This window comes from Grammomys surdaster, unplaced genomic scaffold (assembly GCF_004785775.1).
Source record: "Grammomys surdaster isolate TR1022 unplaced genomic scaffold, NIH_TR_1.0 570, whole genome shotgun sequence".
Lineage (NCBI taxonomy): Eukaryota > Metazoa > Chordata > Mammalia > Rodentia > Muridae > Grammomys > Grammomys surdaster.
The window spans coordinates 430,431-450,748 of record NW_021604989.1 but is presented as its reverse complement, the minus strand read 5'-3'; the positions used below and the strand labels follow the sequence as shown (position 1 = coordinate 450,748).

General features: G+C 37.4%; 1 protein-coding gene across 1 annotated transcript in view; it reads right to left on the bottom strand.

The window, feature by feature from the left end:
- Positions 1-3,253: 3,253 nt before the first annotated feature.
- The window catches only part of LOC114633247 (NACHT, LRR and PYD domains-containing protein 4A-like), a 24,249-nt gene continuing 7,184 nt past the window's right edge, over positions 3,254-20,318 (bottom strand). Inside the window, 8 exon segments of the mRNA XM_028781853.1 lie at positions 3,254-3,344; positions 6,972-7,018; positions 7,020-7,146; positions 8,551-8,721; positions 10,556-10,726; positions 14,447-14,614; positions 17,184-17,348; positions 17,786-17,944. Of these exon segments, the coding sequence (XP_028637686.1) occupies positions 3,254-3,344; positions 6,972-7,018; positions 7,020-7,146; positions 8,551-8,721; positions 10,556-10,726; positions 14,447-14,614; positions 17,184-17,348; positions 17,786-17,944 (1,099 nt within the window).

Here is a 20,318-nt window from a genome sequence, read left to right as displayed (position 1 = left end):
CCCTCATTGGGTCCACTTGTCTCACCTCAAGCCTTTCATCCCTCCATCTAAAATCAACTCTTCTTCATACACATCGTCCCTAACAGGACCATGCTCTATTAAGCTCCAGAGGACATCAAAATCACCCAACTTGTCCTCAATCCCAGAAAATGAGATTCCACTTCGGCAGCCAACATCGACCTCACTGGACTAGACATGGGTTTCTCACCCTCCTTCCCCCCCAACTGCATGCTTCTATCCAGGTCAGCCCTTACATCTAGAGATTTGAGGTTCAAGAGACCCCCCCCCACAGATAACAGTCTTCCCAAACAGGGCCAGGAAACTGCTCCATAGCTGGATGCCAAGAACCAATCCAAATTGCTGTCATCCCTATATCTGTTGTCCCATCTAAATATTATATTCTCTATACTTGCTTTCTCTTTGACCAGATAGATTGTGGAAACTGTCCAGACAATTATGGGGGCTGCCCATATTGGTCTTGTCAGATACATATGCTAGGATCATGGACCAACCATTTCTTCTACCTACACTGCAAGACACTCTTTTCTACATACAAGACCTGTGGGATTCCAGCTGTGGTGCATCAGAACTGATGGAGCCAGATGTCCTGCTAAAGAAGATGGTCTTTGCCAGTTCCTCCAATAAGAATGCTGTCTTTAGAGAAAGTGAGACCTCTAGTTCTGAGATAAATATATATAAAAGTAGATACTCTTTTGTAACACCCATTTTAGTCATTCTCTTGGTGTTACTATTTCTAACCAAACTATTAATCAGTTCCTGTTACAGCATTATCAGCTGCTGTCCATAGAGGATCATGATGCACACACCTACCGAGTGGACCCTGATGGTGAAAGCCAGCTACTCCCCACAATGGACTACGCCCCTACACAGCAAGTAGTTAGAGACACTGTGCCCCAACTCCCCTTTCATATAGGCTTCCCCTCCCCTTTTTTTCTTCTCACTATAAGACAAACAGAGGTATGTTGGTATCAGGCTCCGAACCCAGTGACATCACATCTAGGTGACCCCCACATTGTTGCCAAGGCAACCTCCATATGTTCCCAGAATCCACCTGGCTACCACACCTTTACCTGGGAGAGGCTACATCACCACCTATATAAGACAGACAGAACCCCCTGACCACTCTTCTTCCTCTCTTCTCTCTTTTCTTCAATCTTCTTCTACTCCCACCCCCACCCCATCTTTGCCCTATCTCCTGAATAAACACCCTTTGGGACCATTTGGTCTGGTGTGGTCTGTTCTAAGCCACACACAGATGTCTAACACAAACACCTTCAGCTCCTTCAATCTTCTAACTCATCTACTCGGAACCCCATGATCAGTTCAATGGTTAGCTGCAAGCATCTGCCTTTGTATATGTCAGGCTCTGGCAGAGCCTCTAAGGAGACAACTATATCAGGCTCCTGTCAGTGTGAACTTCCTGTCATCCACAACAGTGTCGGCCTTTAATGACTGTAAATTGGAGTAGTCTCTGGACAGCCCCTCATTCAAGTTTCTGTCCCACATTTTGTCTCCACAATTGCTCCCACGAGTATTTTGTTACTGCTTCTAAGAAGTATGACAGCACCCACACTTTGGTCTTCTTTCATGAGCTTCATGTGGTCTGTGAGTTGTATCTTGTGTATTGTGAGATTTTAAGCTCATATCCACTTATCAGTGAGTGTATACCATGTGGGTTCTTTTGTGATTGGGTTACTGAACTGAGGATGATATTATCTAGGTAAATCCATTTGCATAAGAATTTCATGAATTCATTGTTTTCAATAGCTGAGTAATCCTCCATTGTGCTCTAGGATCAAGAATTGACAAATGGGACCTCATAAAACTGTGATGCTTCTGTAAAGCAAAGGACATTGTCAATAGAACAAAATGGCAACCAACAGATTGGGAAAGGATCTTTACCAATCCTACATCTGATAGAGGGCTAATATCCAATATATACAAAGAACTCAAGAAGTTAAACTCCAGACAATCAAATAACCCTATTAAAAATGGGGTACAGAGCTAAACAAAGAATTCTCAACTAAGGAAACTCAAATGGACAAAAGCACCTAAAGAAATGTTCAACATCTTTAGCTATCAGGGAAATGCAAATCAAAAGAACCCTGAGATTACACCGCACACCAGTCAAAATGGCTAAGATCAAAAACTCAGTTGGTAGCAGATGCTGGCAAGATGTGGAGAAAAAGGAACACTCCTCCATCGTTGGTGGGATTACAAGCTGATACAACCATGCTGGAAATCACTCTGGCGGTTCCTCAGAAAATTGAATGTATTACTTGAGGACCCAGGTATATCACTTCTGGGTATATACTCAAAAGATGTTCCAACATATAACAAGCTCCACTATGTTCATAGAAGCCTTATTTATATAATAGCCAGAAGCTGGAAAGAACCCAGATGTCCTTTAACAGAGGAATAGATACAGAAAATGTGGTACATATACACAATGGAGTATTACTCATAGGCTGTTCTTCCAGGACATAAGTTCACTTCCAAATACTTGTGACAGACAGCACATAACTGCCTAAAACTTGAAGTTCAAAAATTTTGAGGTCCACTTTTGGCCTTTGCAGTTACCTATGCTAATGTACTCCTACACACACACACACACACACACACACACACACACACACACCAAAACTATGACGCATTAATATTCAAAATGCAAAGCAAGTAGATTTAGATAATGTCTAACTCACTCTTTAATATAAAACAAAACATCAACAATTTCCATTATCTGAGTATCTGGTCTCAGGTCTCTGTTAAGGGCTTCTCATGCATATCCAATTAAAATTTCTCCAACAAACTTTTAGAGTAACATTATTTCCTGGACCAACAATAACACTATGCTAATCCAACAAAAGGAAAAACTTCTGTTAAGAGATTCCAAAGCACTACCTTAAAGATACTTACTACTTTTATTGGGTGCTTAAGAAACCAGTGTGGGAAAAATGTCATTATAAGGCAGTCATTTTAGTATAACTGTCTGTGAATGGCTTGTCTGAAACTATAAAGCAAACAAAAAGCCACATCTGCCTTGTAAAACACATCTAAATGGGGTAAAAAGAAATCATATCTCATTGGAATCTTTGTAATCTCTAATTTTTTTTATTATACAATGCAACAAAATAAAGATCCTCCTCTTTTTCTTTTGGAAGAAGTTTGAGGTTAGAATATACATGGTGTATGTTCTTGCTTCAGAATGTCCACCCTTGTTTTCTGCTTCTGCTTACACACTGCTTCTGATGCACAAGAAGTTTTTTTTTCTCTCAGAAACCAGAAATGCCTGGGATTCTTTACTAAGGTTGATAAATCGAAGCCTAGAAAGATGTAAAAAAAAATACCAACAACAACAAAAACAAAAACAGCATTAATAAATTCACTTATCTTTTACAGTTTAAGGTCCTTATTTTTAATGTTTGTGCATGCCTCTGTGAGTTTATGTGTACAACATGTGTGCATGTGTCTGTGGAAGTCAGTAACCAGATCTCCTGGAACCACTTTTGCAGCAGTTGTGAGCTGCCATGTTGAGTGCTGGGAACTGAAGCTGAGTCCTCTGTGAGAACAAGTACTCTTAACTGAGGAGCCATTTCTCTAGACCCTCACCCTTACTTTTGTGCTCTCTAAATTCTCATTTTCCCTCCATATTTTTTTTAAGGCCAAGTTCAGGAGATGCTGATGTTTCCTCTAATAGTGTAACATACCCATGCTATGTAAATGGTATGCTGATACATGTTTAACATCCAGTCACTTCCATAAAACCATGACTTGGGAATTGGAGAGATCGCTCAGTGCTTAAGAACACTAGTTACACTTGTAGAAGACCCAGGCTTAATTCTCAAAAATTCTTCTTACAATCATCTGTAATTTCTGTTACAAGGCATCTCTTACCATCTTCTGGCCTCTAAACCAGAACATTCATGCAGGCAAATTCTGAATACACATAAAAATTTTTAAAATAAGGTACAATTTTAATTTGTTGATGTGGTTGTGTGTGTGTGTGTGTCTACCAGAGATTAATATCAGGAGTCTTTAACTGTTTTCCACCTTATATGTTGGAGACATTGTCTCACATCTAAATTGCCATTCATGGACTGTATGGCCAATTACTTTAAGGGAGCCTACTGGCTCCACCATTCTCTGTGGCCCTAATGTTACAAACATATGAGACCACAATCAACATTTTTTTATGTAGACACTGAAAATCTGAACTCATGTTCTTCTTCCTGCTGCAAAAACTTTATTTGACTGAGCTTCTTTGTAGCTTCTACTTTGGCTATCTCTGTGCTATGAATTTTACACCCCAACTGTAATCTGCTTCAGTTCCATGTCAACATCCAGAATGATAGTATTCCACTGATTCCATCTAAGTCTTAGAGTTTTGCATAGAACACTTGGAAAAAGGTTGACAATATTTTTGTCAAGCCCCAAACAATAATTTCTTCCAAAATATTAGTCTGATCTTAGTCCTTTGGCTAACTGTTCTCATGCATGTATACACACACACACACATTCCTGTTTCTGTTTTTTTCACTCAGTATTAATTACTTTCATATTGTTGAAGTAAGACACCATGACCCAGGTAACTTACAATAGGGAGGGCATATTTGTATAAAACCCTATCTGAGTATCTGAGACATTTTCATTCAAACTATCACACTATTTATATTTTATGCTTTAAGTAGCTTTGCTCTATAGCAATGAACAATATTCCTAGTTCATATATTAATTGTATCATATGTCTGTCTCTCTGAGACTTTCCAATGTGGTGTAAGAGGACTAGAAGAAAGTAATAACTCTTAACTTGTTTCATAAAATCTGAAAGATTATCTGACACCTATATATTTTTTAATTTCTTATATCAAATAATGACTCTTACTTTGAAGATCAAATCTCAGGAACTGATACCTTGTTCCAGGGTGCAAAGTAAATACAAATGAATTGAAAACAAACACAAAGCTGGAAGGTTTAGAAAATGACAGATAACTCACCTGTTTCTACTTTGTTATGCATCCTCTACAGCTTGGTACCCTCTCAACTTCTAACCAACACCAATTAAGAAAGAAATCTTGAGTAGACACTTAACATTTCCAAGGGTCAGGAAAATGTGCAAGAGTAAATCTTAAAGAAGTGAGCTTGTGTCTTCTTCCAAAAGAGGCAACTAGAGTTATAAATATTATAACTCAATATTTAGAAGACATATTCCACCTGTGAGTCATGAGCCACATGCAGAAGGTTGCAGCTATGAAAATGTCTAGAACAAAAGTTTACTCAGAACAATAAGATTTCTTTTGTAAACCAACTGCAAAGTTTATTAATGTGAATTGTGTGAGTGTGTGTGAGTATGTGTATGTGTGTATGTGTGTGTGTGCTATATTGTAATGTCAAAATGTTGGACACCATGATAAGGCTTTCATTTCCTAGAAATGAGTAGTTGAATAACTACCTAAAATGACCCTGGTCTTTAGGGCTAGGGGCAACGAATCTTCTAGTGAAGTGAACAAGAATGAGGACCTGAGGCTAATTCCCAACATCCACATAAAAAGCTGAAAATAGTGGCATATGACTGTACTCCAAGAACCAATGAAGAAAGGATTACAGGTCCCTAGCACTTGATGGCTAATCAGTCTTAAAGAATTTGTTAGTCACAGGTTCCAGTGACAGATCCCATCTCAAAAGTAACAGATGGATGGCAGCTGATGATGGATGGTGATGAGAGGCTGTTCTCTTACCTCCACACTTGTGTACACAATCCATACATACATGTGCACTTGAAATCACACACTTTCACAAAAATTTCCTTGATCTCATATGTGTTTCAAGACCATAGTAGGAAAAAAGGAACCACATGGAGAATGGTGAAGATTTTTAAAAATAATATTACATACTATATATCATACTTATAAAATATCTTATGCATATATGAAGTACTCTGGATCACATGTTTATATGACAAATGCACAACATAAACCATTATCTACAAGTAGAACAACCTAGCTCACTTAGCCTAACTTAAATGTTCTCAGAGCACTCACTTAGGCTTCAGGTGGGCAAAAAATCAAATCACCTCACATAAAGATCATTTTATATTAAAAGTTTGAAATGTTAAAATGATATCTCATGTAACTAATGACAACTGTGTTGGAAGAAAAGAGTGAATGACTAGGTATGCCTTCACATTGTAGATCCAAACAATCTTACATGAGAACTATCCGAATAAACAGTTGTGTTCACAATTGTATTTATCTTTATCCTTATAATAGTATCAAGTATCACCAGTACATATTTACTCACTAGTCACAGGGTAAAAAATGGCTTTATGTTTAATCTACTACACTGCAACAGGCACTCCAACGCAGTGAGAAAATATTACTTGAATTTATTTTCATTTTAAATTTTAAAAATCTTTTACTGTGTTCCCTCCTCAAACACCAGTTAACTGCCCATAGGCCCTCAGTGAGAGGTGGAGTTTCTTGATAAGATATGCTTACTGGTGCAGTAGTTTCAGGATTATTATGAGTGTGACCAATCACCTTACTCACCATTGAGATACTTGCATTTTGGGTGTGTATATGTGTGTAAACAGGCAGAGGCCAGAGGCCAATCTCAGGTATCATTCTTGATTTGTGAGATGGGTTCACCGATTTGTCCTGGAACTCACCAATTTGACTAGACCCACTGGCCAGTGAATATTAAAATCCTCTTGTATTTATCTCACCAGTACTGGGTTATGATTGCAAACCCCATGCCTGGGATTTTATGTAAATTCTGGGCATGCAACTCTGATCCTTATGCTTGTGTGATAAGCATTCTATGAACTGAGCCACCTCCCCTGCTCTTATTACTATCTTTAATGAATATATTATTAGCTTCATATTTTAGATCTCAGTTAATCCCTTCTTATCTCTAATGACTCAACATATCAAGGAGAACAGAGGTTCGCTCACCCAAGCACATGGAATGCACACTTTTGTTGCTCCAAGCCTCTCTGGTTCCAACAATTTCAATTCACTAATTTCATAGGCATTCCTACACAGGTTGACACCACACAAGGTTTTAGACTCAAGAAAAGCAGAAAGAAGGTCCTCCATACTAGCACAAGTTATGTCACAAGCTTCCAACCTACAACAAAAAGGAATCGGTCTATGTCAGGGTGAGAAGGAATATTTGTAGAAGGTTAGTCATTTATCCTACGCTCACTTCCTACCCTCTGAGGACAGTCACTTAAAAGCTTAGTGTTCACATTATCAAATTTTACTTTCATTGGCAAATGTGACCACAATTAGCCATCCTCACTATCTATGTCTATGGTGACATAGCACTAATAGTCTGCTGCCCCAGTCCTAGAACTTGGGATGAAATTGGACCTTGTAATGTGTAATACAATGAAACAAAGGACAAGAGTTGGTGAGTTCTGAGCCAACACCTTGATATCTTTTGATTTGAAATATTGAGATTCATTTTACACTTGACTAAATCATTTCCCTCCAAAATTCATTTGTTGAAGTTCTAATCCACAAAGTCTCATGGGATTAGATTTTGAGAAAGACTCTTTACAGAGGCAACTAAGCTAAAGTGAGGCAATCTGTTGGGATCTAATCTTGTATAACTGTGAAGACACAGGGAGAAGACAACCAATTTCATGTCAACGAAAAAAGCCTGGAATACACTCCTTGTCTTGGTTCTCTAAAGGAACCATCCCTGATGATAGTATAATCTCACTTCCACCATATACTCCTGTGTTTACCAATAAATCCCTACTATATGAGCCATTCAATCTATTTTTGACATGACAGCCATAGCAGTTGCCATATCACTTAAGTCCACTTAAGCCAGTGAGTTGTGGCTTCTGTGAGTTCTGTCATCTCCAGTGGACATCCATCCATGTGTCCATCCAACCAATCATCTATGTATTTATCCAAGCAAATATGCATCCACCCATGTAATAAAAATCTTTTTATTGCATGCAACTGTGAATCATCCTCCTATGTATAGATTCAGTCATCCTTCTTAGCATCCACCTATATATCCATGCATCTTTTCAACCATCCACATACTTTCTCATTTTCCTACATCCCCTCCCAACACTTAGATTGGTACATATTATAGTTTCCTATATGATCAACTTTGTATGTATTCCCAGTCCAGATACATCACACCTGATTAGACTAACAATCAGCCAATAGTAAAAATGCACAGCTTCTAGGCTTGAAGTTGTGGAGTGGCTTATTAGTACAAACACTGTTAACTGCTATGTTGTCCCTATGGATTTTTTTTTATTGGTATTTTACCTACATGTATGTATGTATAAAGTTGGTGTTTTCCCTGAAACTGGAGTCATAGACAGCTGTGAACTGCCATGTTGGTGTTGGGACTTGAACCTGGGACCTCTCAAAAGGCAGCCAGTACTCTAAACTACTCAATCATCTCTCCATCACTGTATGGATTTTTAATTTCTTTTTCTGCACATTAATTGACCACCTTTTGGCACCCTCAAAGACATAGATAAACCTTGATGATACCTACCCAAGACTCACTAAGTTGCAGTTGGGATGTTTTATAGCATCACACAGCAGCTTCACACCAGCATCTTCTAGCTTATTTTCTGAAACATTTAAGCCCTTCAGGTTCTGGTTGTTCCTCAGTATTTGAGCCAGGCACTGGCAGCCACTAGAAGTGATGAGACAAGATGTCATACTGAAAGAGAAAAATCACAATACTGTGGTTACTCCCAGTTCTGAAAAAGAAGTATTTCACAAGGCTCAATGATGCCTGAAACTAAAGACAACACGCAAGGATTCAGAAAATAGCATTTACTCAGTGGTCAACAGACAACAAAACCTGAGTACATCTTGTACAGTCATATATTTAAATTTCCTATAAGATTAATTACACTACACAGTAATTAAAGTTAAAATAGGGGGCTGAAGAGGTGGTTCAGAGTTCAAGGGTCATTTTTCTTACAGAAGACCCAGGTTTGATTGCTAGAATCTATGACAGGAAGCTCATGAGCATCCAGTTCCAGGGGATCCAATTCCTTCTTGCAGCCTCCTGCAGGGACTTGCATTCACAAACACTCAAAAGCACACACACAGTACTTGAAGCAAAAAAAAATCTTTTGAAAAGTTAAAATAATATTATGTTAAATAATAATTTTTATCAATGAATGAATACAAGTAACTCATATGAAAATGGAGAGGGGCACTCAGGGTAACCCAAAACATATATAAAGTAGGGTAGGAGAGGCTACTGTTGAGCTTTCAAGGATTATACTTTATATCAAGGGAATAAAAAGGACATGGTATCTGATTCTAGCCTACTTTGGTTAAAAAAAATACCAACCAAATAAAGCATACAAAACAGAGTCCATTTTATGTTTGCCGACTATTCCTGAGTATGAAGCCTACCATGATATACTAAATTTCATTCCATTGGAGAAAACTGATTTTGGCCCTCCCAGTGAATTTTAAAATACATAGTATTTTTAGAGTCTTCAAGTGGTTTATACTTTTAAAATACTTTTCTTCATTCTTTATAGTGCTGGGGAAGCATAAACAGTTTTAATGATTTTATAATGTATGGCATCCTGTATGGCACCTTAGTGTGTTTAGAAAGACATCATTAGAAGGAAAACACATTCTCCATTTGGTTGGCACTTTGTTCCTTATCCTCTTTCTAGAGAGAACAAAAATATTATGAATCTGAAATTTCATAACAGATCAGGTAACAATATTCTCCCAAATAGCACACATCAGGATTTGTCATCTAAAGGCATTTGATCCAGGAATACTAATCCACTTGGCATGTTCAAATCAACAACCATATTAAATTACCCCTAAACATATTGATTTTATAATTTGAAATCAAGTATTCTGTCATTTCTCTTCTCATTACTGTTACTTGAATTTTCACACACACACTAATTCACACATGTATTTTAGGGTGCCTTTTCCATGTCTTCCTCTTCCTTTGGACTTGAAGTGTCTTCAATAGGCTCCTGTGTGTAAACACTTATTTCCCAGATGGAGCCACTGTTTGAGGATGTTGTGGGATCTCTGGAATATTGGGGTCTAACAGGTAAATGGGGTATATTGTGTTGGACTTAAGGACCTTGATTTTAGTTCCACACTCTGATTCCTGATCCACAAAGCCCACTCTACCATACACTTTTCTCTAACAATAGAAATTAGACCATTCTATAACATGACCTATAACGAACCCTGAATCCCTTATGCTGTTTATATCAGATAGTTCATCAGAGTCACAGTGATTACAAAAAGTCATTATTCATTTTCAAACAACAATTCCTTGGGCTCAAGACATAATTCCTTTATTTATCTCAGTCCTTTGTGTCTATATTCTAAGCTGCTACCCACTGCATACCAAAACCATGATACAGAGGTCAAGGCACAGATCTGTCCTAAGGAAAGGGTCTTCAGGAAAAAGAGGTGACTCTAACCTCCATATTCTCAGGTATATACATTAAAGATTTCTAAACAGGGCCTCCAAGACCAAGTTCAAAGAAACCTACCTTATGGTTTCCAGGACACAGTGTGGTAGAGTTAGAGCCTTACAGAGAATCTCCAGTCCTTTATCTTTCAGGTCATTACAGCTGATGTCTAGATGGCCCAGAGTTTTGCTGCACTGAAGAGCATAAGAAAGGTATTCCCAACATTGATCACTGAGGGAACATCCGGCCAATCTGTAGGAGTGAATAAAGGGCATATGAAGGAAAAAAATTAATAATCCCACAAATTTACACACAATAACAGTAAAATATTCAAGCAAGAGGAGGAACTTCTGGCTTATCAAAACACATCCCCCTTCATTTCTTCTGATTCACATTAAGATCTAGCATTGGACCCGAGTAATTAATTGAAAATACTTTGGAAGACCTTACCAAATCTTATATATAAATGTTACAAATCTTTTATATTAACAATGCCTTAATCAGTGTCTCTAATGATGCTTTTAATGGCTATGTGAATATTGTAATATAGGCAACTATATCAAAGTTGTGTAATAAACTCTATGAAAAATATTTTGGCAAACAATATGTATGTGGTTTAGTCTCAGTTCTGTTGCTGTGATAAATTTATACTAGCAAAAAAAATCAATTATGGGTAGAGAGAATCTAATTTATATATATATGTTTGCAGGTACATATTGTAGTATGCATGTGCAAGTCAGAATAGCTTTGTGGAGTTGGTTCTCTCCTTCAAACATTACATGACTGTTTTGAAGGTTGAACTTGAAATATTCCTTTCTCGGACTGCTGTACATTTGGAACTACAGGGATGTGAAATCAACCATGATGTATATGTGCATGAGTAAGTGTTTTAAAATTTTGTTTTTAACAGTGTACATTTATGAACGCTATGTGTGAGTCTGTCCATGTGAATGAGGGTTACTGTGGAGGTTGTTTGATTCTTCAAACCGAGAGCTAAAAGTGCTTATTAATTTCGGTGCTAGGAAACAAATGGATCCTCTGGAAGAGCAATGTGTATTTTCTTAACCACATAGCTACCTTTATAGCTCCTTGTGCTTGTCTTTCTTTCTAAGGTTTGTGCTTTGAAACTTCTGCTATGGGACTGTATCAATGGCAAGAAATTAAAACTAATTAACATGTCTGGGTGGTATTTTAAAGAATACCTTGGTCTCTGGACGGGATTCCATAGAAGACCTTCCTTCAGTCAGCAGGTCAACAATGAAACTATGAAAATTCAAGGAAAGAAAGAATCCAGTACTACCAAAGGACACTTTGGCTGCATTCTAAACTCAAGGAATGGGAGACTGGTTAACTATTCTAGAATATTATAGATGTAAACAATACTCTCATATCATCACTATCAAAAGTCACAGCTATCCTAGACAGGCATCCCTTTCCCACAGGAAACTTTCTGTTTTTCACTGTTGTGGAGTAAGGGGTCTGGTTTGTTGACATTAGACACCAGTGTCTTAGACTACCGCTTGTGTCTCTATACTGCCTCAGAAATCTAAGAAAGTGTATGCTGCATATGTGCTCCTATGTTAAGAGGTTGGAGGATGATGCAAATGTCATCCTTAGTTGCTATCTACCATTTTTGAGACTGGGACTCACCAATAAAGCTAAGTCTTCTCTTCTAGGACATACCTGCTGAGGGCCAGCCCCAACAGGGTCTTCTTTCTTGTTAGTTTTCCTTGAGGCAGCAGAGGGAGAAGAGTGTTTGATGGATGCTAAGACTTTTGTCTTATGACATATGGGGTTAAGACTTGTCTTACTAGATATTGATGGTTGCTGTATAATGATAAAATGTTTAATTATCTAAGTCTAAGTGACTTTGCTATTGTAGCTGACCTGCCTTCTGTGTTCCTCTGGAAACCAGAAACTGCAGTCTCTAATATTTAGCACCTTATCCTAAAACAATAGGAGATTAAGTAAAGAATTAACTGCTAGAGCATTTTCTATTTTGTCCAGATGCCTCTTACTTGTCAGGCTAGGAGGAAGTTAGGAGAAATAAATTTCCATTGAACCAGAAGAGAATCATGCTCACAGAAGGAAAAAGGTTTACATAAGCAAATATGTATAAACTCACATAAATTCATGTACAGATTCACACATGAGTATTTATACATATCCACTCAAGTCAGTTAAGGTAAGCTTGCCTGCATCCTCATAATTAAATACTTACACACACACACACACACACACACACACACACACACACACACACACACACAGACACACACACATCTATACTTACATATGCATTTTAAGCAAAAAAAACCAAGGACCAGTGTAGAAAGAACACACTCATTCTGGATGAAAAAATGAGCTCCAATCATTCCATACAGAAAGAAAACACTTCTAAGCTTTTACTGTTAAATGAATTAAACCCAAGTTTGTAAGAAGAAAGCTTTGTTTCTTTTAATAAGACTAAGCCTGCCTTATTATTAAAAAAAACAAAACAAAAAAAAAAGATCTGTTCTATCCCACGGTAAAGAGAAGCCTGCCAGGTTCCTTCTGCTCTCTCTGCAGCTACTTCTTTCCTCTTTCCCTCTACATTCTGCATATTGCTCTTTTAGATTTATTTTGTGTTATCTTATAATTTCTAAGTCATTCCACTCTTGATTGCATTGTATAGTGCTTTTCAGCTGTAATATAGGAACTTATTTGTACATTCTATACAAAACAATGAAATATGCATGGCAGGGTGGTACAGTGTTAATCCAAAAATCCAAACAACATTTTCCTTCTAAACTTGCTTTCTCCTCCTACTCTGATGTCAAAATAATGTTCTTGCTCTCAATGCCTTTTGTCCCATTGCTATGCCTTTACTTCTAAGTTCTTCTAGAGGTCAGCTCTGTCTAAACACTTTTGAGTACTTACTAAAATAATTATCCTCAGTTCTGTCTTTAAAAGTTCTGTTCAGATCTGACTAAAAAGTGTTCTGTTTAAAAAGGTCTCCTCAGCCCAGTTCTGTCTCTTTTCCTTGTCCTCAGCTCTTGCATACCTTTCAGAACACCTGATTACGTGGTAAAAAGTTCATCACAAGTTTACGTATAAATTCATATCATAAATTGAAATAGAATTTTAAAACAGAGAAGGTTTACATGCATACCCAGTAGAAGTAATTATCTGCCTAGACCTTCATCACCTGTCACAGTTCCTTGGGTTCATGGAAAGTTAAAAAAATATAACTATGTTATTAGTGAAGTTTTGTATGGATAAACCCAGTCAGCATTTTATCTTCTGTCCTTGAACATATAATAAACCATAATTCACTTTTTATGACCTTTGGTTAATGGTTTTAAAACTTTTGGAATATACTCTGTGTAGTAGAAGCAATTAACTGGTGACAGACTGGCAGAGTGCTCATTACAGTTTTGACTATCAGAAAGGACCTAATAGCAATCTCACTATAAAAGAGCTTAATAAATACTGACATAATTTTAGGAATTCTTATAGGATCATAATTAAGAAGTCATATATTTATCTATATAACATCACTACAAGACAGCACATCTTTGTAGATCTTCAGAGATCTGCTCAAAAGGGTAGGCTAATACCTAGCGATTGTTATATGTGTTTAATTATAAAAGGAAAAGTATATAAATAGCAGGAATCTTTCCTAAAATGATTTTCCCCTTGGCCTCACCTATGAGAGCAAATTGGTCATGGATTACTTTAATCCTAGGCAGACCATCTTGGGAAGATCACCTGCTAGTTAGTAGCTTGTCCTATGTTGGCTCCTGACATATACCTATCCTGAGTTCTTAGCTCTAGGATTATAAACATCCAGTTCTGCTGTTGTTAGCATAGAAAGTACACCTACCCACTGAGGAATTTACCCAGACACACCTGGCAGATATTAGTAAGTAGAGGCAGGTTGGAAATGATTTCCACAGTTTTCCCCAGTGTGTACCTCCCAAGACCACTTACATTAAGTTCTTCAGAACACAGCCTGGGCGGCACAAAGCCTTACACAGTGAGTATATCCCTTGGTCCAAGTTGTTGTATGCCAAATCAAGAGTCTTCAAGGTCTTGCTCCTCATCAGGACGCAGGCAAAGTCCTCACAGTCATCAGATAAAAGGTCACAGCCTTCTAGCCTGTCAGAAAATATCATATTCTTTTTTGTCTACATATTTTCTCTTGTTATTCCCATGAAGATTTGGGACCTCTCATTACTTGATAATGTTCTTTATTAAACAACAGAAAATATTTATTTTTAGTGTATGAATGTTTCCCTATATGTACTTTTGTGCATCAAAATGTGTGGCTGATGCCTTGACAGACAAGATGGGGGATATCATGACCACTAGAATTAGAGTTACAACTGATTGTAAACTATGAGTGTAGAGTGTGAGTGCTGGGAAAGAATTTAAACCTTGGTTCTCTGCATGAGTAGTAAGTACTCTTTTCCCAACCAGTCATCTTTCCAGATGAGTTTAAAAATTACATTTATTTATTGGTATGTGTATATGTGTGAACCCCTCGAGTTACCAGATGTAACATATACTATATTGGTAAGTTCTGATCTGCTGTTTAAACCTGCTGAAATTGAACTCTGAAAGTAAGGTGGTTTTTCCTGTCCCAGACCCCAATACATTTATTGTAAACACCCTCTAAGGCTCTGTCCTGGGATAGGCTAGCCCCTATGAATCTGTAGTAAGGAGTGGGGACAGCAGTCACAAAGCCTAAAAGTAAAACCACTGTGTTTCTGAGAATTGCTGTATGGTAATCCAGTACCAACCAAAGTTACTATTATTTATGCCACAACATGATAACATCATACAGCGTGAAAGAGAAGGACAGAAGGAACCCATAGGTTGAAATAATGCTCCGCTCTGCCTGGAACTCTCCATAGAGAACACGAGCAGGGCTGTGTCAAGGCCTCCCCAATCATTTCTCTTGGATGAGCCAAAGCACCTCTCTTGCTCATGTTATTTTTACTCAGTATCTGCTGTTATTTTTTTTCTTTTATTTAGGGCCCCAAAATGAACACCCTGTTCTACATCCCAGGACAGGAGATGAGGATTTTTCCCTGACTGATTCAGTGAGATTTCTTCAGTCAATTTCTGTTGTATGTCTGTAGGCTTTGATATGTCATCCTTAGTTTTCTCTCTCATTGGGCTATCCTAGCCTCCTCTGATGATGTGTCAGATCTGATAATTTGCTAGCTACCTGTGGCTACTTTCTACTTAATTATTTTCTTGCTATATAACTCAGTATACTTAAGTCATTCAAAAGTATGGTTATCATAAAAGCCTACAGAATGATAATAGCCAAGGCAGAAAAACAGGTTAAAAGTGAATATATTAAGAACTGTAGTCCTCCATATTCATTCCCACCCTCATCTTCCATCACTAGCCACAAACCAGGAACTATTATTATCCTTGCCTCTAATACCACATTCCTGTCCGTCACTGAACTTCATATATGAAGCACATGACATTCTTTTGAATCAAATTAATGCCATCAACAATATCTGAGTTCCATCTATGTATAATCAATAACCATAGGTTTCTCACTCACCTTACTGTCAGTAAGAATTTCAACTTTTCAGGATTGAACACATGCCAAAAGTGGTTCAGGAAGCACCTATCTTTGAGCAAATGGAGTTATATAATCATAGATTTTATACTATCAGTAAGAGTTCTGAGTTCTAGGGTAGTTCAGAAGCCATGAAATCTGAACTGGTGCCATGATATTCAAAGTGGATATACCCAGCTATAAATTAACTTTCACATTCCATAATCAGTTCAAGTTAACTTTAAATTAGACGTACTCATTTTTATTTCACATGTATTTTGCCTGCGTGTATCTTTGTACTACATTCATAATTTGTGCTTGTAGTTTCATAAGGTATAAGATCCTCTGGGACTAGAGTTACAGACTGTTAGGGCTGAAGCTGGGAGAGAAACAAATCATCATAACAACCCAGCACTTTAAATTATTATAAACTACCCAAATGAAATTAATTTATTAATTTGTTTATTTACATTGTGTGTACATGCTTAAGTACATATGCTATAGTATGCAATATACTATGTGGAGAATGTGGAACAAACGAGGACAACTTGTGGAAGTTGATTCTTTCCTTTCTCCATATGAGTCCTAGGATAGAACTCAGGTTGGCAGAAAGTGCCTTAACCAACTGATTCTTCTTATTGACTAGCTGTGATTAGATCTTAAAGTGAGGAAGTCTACACATGAACAATAGAAAAATAGGACACAAGTTCACAAATTACAAACTCTAGTCCTGTGATGGCTTTAATGTCAACTTGACACAATCTAGAATCACTTAGAAAGGAAGTCTCATTGAGGGGTTGAAGTTAACTGAGCTGGTAAGACCTGCCGACTGTGGGTGACACCATTCCTCAGGAAACAGAATCCTGACCTATATAGGAATGGCGAAAATTAGATGAACACTAGCAAGTGTACATTAATCCACTGCTCATTGCTCTTAATAGTACATGTGATGTGACTATGCTTTCAGGTTTTGCTACCCTGGCTTCACACAATAATGGCATATAAACCAAAATTTTTAATCAAGTAAACCATTTTTCCCATGATTATTGCTTAGGTCAGGGCATTTATATCACAGCAAGATACATCAAAATCAATATGCTTCTGTTGAGGGAGTCCATGTAGTACTAGATAAACACAAAGACTTACTCCAGCATTTCTATGTTGCATTCTGCCTGGGTCAAGATATCACACAATAGACTCACATCAGTGCGGGAATGGCGTGTGAAACTGAGGTTTAAGTATTGCAAACTGTGCATTTTAATTAAATCAAAGAACAGGTGCTTTGTAGGTAAGAAGGACATATCATTTGCCCTGTGGAACAAAGAGAGGTATCCATCAGTTTTCATCCAGTCTGAGCTCTCATCTGTGGCAAAATACTATATCCCATAATGACCACATAACTCTAATTTTGTAACCCAGTGACACAGCTCACTGGTTCTCAAACTGGGTGAATTTTCTCTTCAATATGGAACTATGTGTAAACATGTGGAAGTAAAATAGACTATTACATTAAGAAGCTATTTAGAATCTAAACAGCAGAGCCTCCCTGCCCCAAGCCCACTTATCATCCTACAATTCATGAGACAGCCATTAAAGAGTGGTCAGCAACAGACATTATAGGTATCAAGCTAGTAACGTTCTACTTTAGACTATATAAGCCTTCTTTTATACAGTTATCTGAGAGATGGTAGGGAGGCTATTCTGTTACTTCTATGATATGAATAAACCAAAGTCAACCTCTAACTTACCTAAGTATTTTAATGGTGCATCTGCTGTAATTCAAATGATCATACAAGACAGAAAAGGCTGGACCACTGAAACTACTTTTTTCCATTTGGAATTCCTGGATGTTCTTACTGTTTATGAATACAGAGCATATTTGATTCCAATAGGTTAGAAGTTTTTCCCTGTAACAGAGGAGAAAGAAATATATTCCCCTGTTAAAAAGTTAACTTAAGTGGCTAGAAAGGTGGTTCAGTGTTTAAGAGTATTAGTTAAGAGTATTTGCTTATTTTGAAGAAGACCCAAGTTCAGTTTCCAACATCAACATGATGGCTCACAACCATCCATAAATCCAATTTCAGGGTTATCTGACACCCTCTTTCCATCCACCATGGGCCTATGCGACACCATGTATAGGCACACATGTAGGTAAAAGCATTCATACCCATAAAATATTAACAAACAGATGATAAAACTACCAGTGTTTTCAGACCCTACTCATTTACAAAAAGTTAAGTCAAGCCATTCACAGTATATGAATGTACCAAATTGACTTCCCAAACAGAGTAAGCATAGCCAGCTAAGGTCATTTCAAGTTTGCATTTTTTAGACAGACATGTATCAAGGTCTGTGGGATTCTAGTCATTACAGCTTGAGGTAGAGATGCAGTTAATATCTATTGGAAAAACCTCAGAGAATTCTCAGAATCCTATACACTGGGAACCAGGCTTGCCTTGGGCTTTTCCCTACCCTCCTCACTTCCACAGCAAGATAAGACAACCCAGATAGCTTGGCAGTACAGAAGATAAGAACCCTGCCTTACAGATAACATTGGTGGTATTAGAATGAAAAGATGAGGCAGAGCTCCACAACCCCTGAATCAGAACCTAGAACAAGAATCTCCTGACTCAAAATTCAAATTGGACAACTTACTCAGTATATATCTTCGATAATATAATTGACATCTCTGACTACTTTTCTTACCTCTAATTGGATAATCAAACTTGCCTTGTGTCTGGAATGTGTGCTTGTGTGTGTGTGTGTGTGTGTGTGTGTGTGTATGTGCGCACACTTGCGCACATGCGCATGCACCATATTATGTGTATTGATGTCAAAGTTTTCCTATAATGTGGTCTAAGGAATTGAACTTAGGTCATCATACTTGAGAGCAAGCATCTTTTATCTGCTGAGTCATCTTTGCAGCTCACCTTTTATGTATTATAATATAAAATGGGTCAATTTCGTACATGGTTTTGTGTGTATATGTTCGTCAGTGTATGCACATGTGCATATGTGTACATACATGTGCTTGCATATGGAAGCCATATCTCTGCATCCTTAGTGTTGGCATTATAGGTACATACTGCTAAGTACAGCCTTTTATTAAAAAAATATGGATCCATGGGATGAAACCAAAGTTCTCATACTTGTCCAGAAACTGAATCCATATCCCCCCATAACACTTAACCTTTAAAAAGTTGTTTGCAGCTAAGTGATTAAGAGAAAGGTTGAGTGTGATGCTCATATCTCAGAAGGGGCAGAAAACACACATGACATAGACAATCACACTCCATCCTCACAGTACACTATAGTGTGTTACTATCATTGCTGCTTTGATAATGAGGACACTATAACTAAGAAAAGGAAAATCTCTTCCAGGGCTCCTAGACAGTCAGCTTAACTTATTCTATTGTTTCAGAAAGATCAGAAGTTTAAGGCCAGCCTTGATTACAGAATGAATAGGAGGCAAAACCATGGCTCACAAAATTAAAAAAAAAAAAAAGAGCCAGGGCTTCTGTTCCTGGTAAAGTGCTAGCCCTGGATTCTTTTCTTAGGATGGAAAAAAAAAGAGAATCAAGAGATCAAAAATTATACACATGTATTTTTGTTATTTGATATTTTTTGGAGACAGAATATCACTCTTTAGACCACATTGATCAACCTCAACCCCATATTGTATATAGCCTAGACTATTTTTAAAATGCTGAGAGAACACCTTGGTTCAGTTTCCTGGGAGCTGTGGTTACAAGCATTAGACCCTCAGACCTGGCTAAGTGTGATTGATATGTTGTGTTCCTTACATATACTGTCTTATATATTACAGGCCTGTGCTAATGCTTGGATTATGGGCATGTACCCTTATACTTGGAAACAGTTCAGTGGTTAATTTAAGAGTGTTTCCCTTTCTTCAGAGAATAAGAATTTGATCCCAGAAACGACAACTGACATTTAGCTATAAGGCCAAGGAATATGTGATGAATACTTCTGGCCATTGTGGCAATCTCTACATGTGTGTATACTAACATGCAACCATATACACATGAATGAAAATGAATCTTATAAAAAAGAAACTGTTGTCAAAACAAATGAATTTCTCTTTTTTGCCCTTAAAAACTGTTATTTTAAATTTATTTTTAAAACCATTTAATTGAAATTCTATTCCATCACCTTCTCCCTCCTGTACCTATTGTGTACCACCAACTCTCAAGCTGAAAGATTATATATATATATATATATATATATATATATATATGAATGTATATGTTTATGTACATGCAT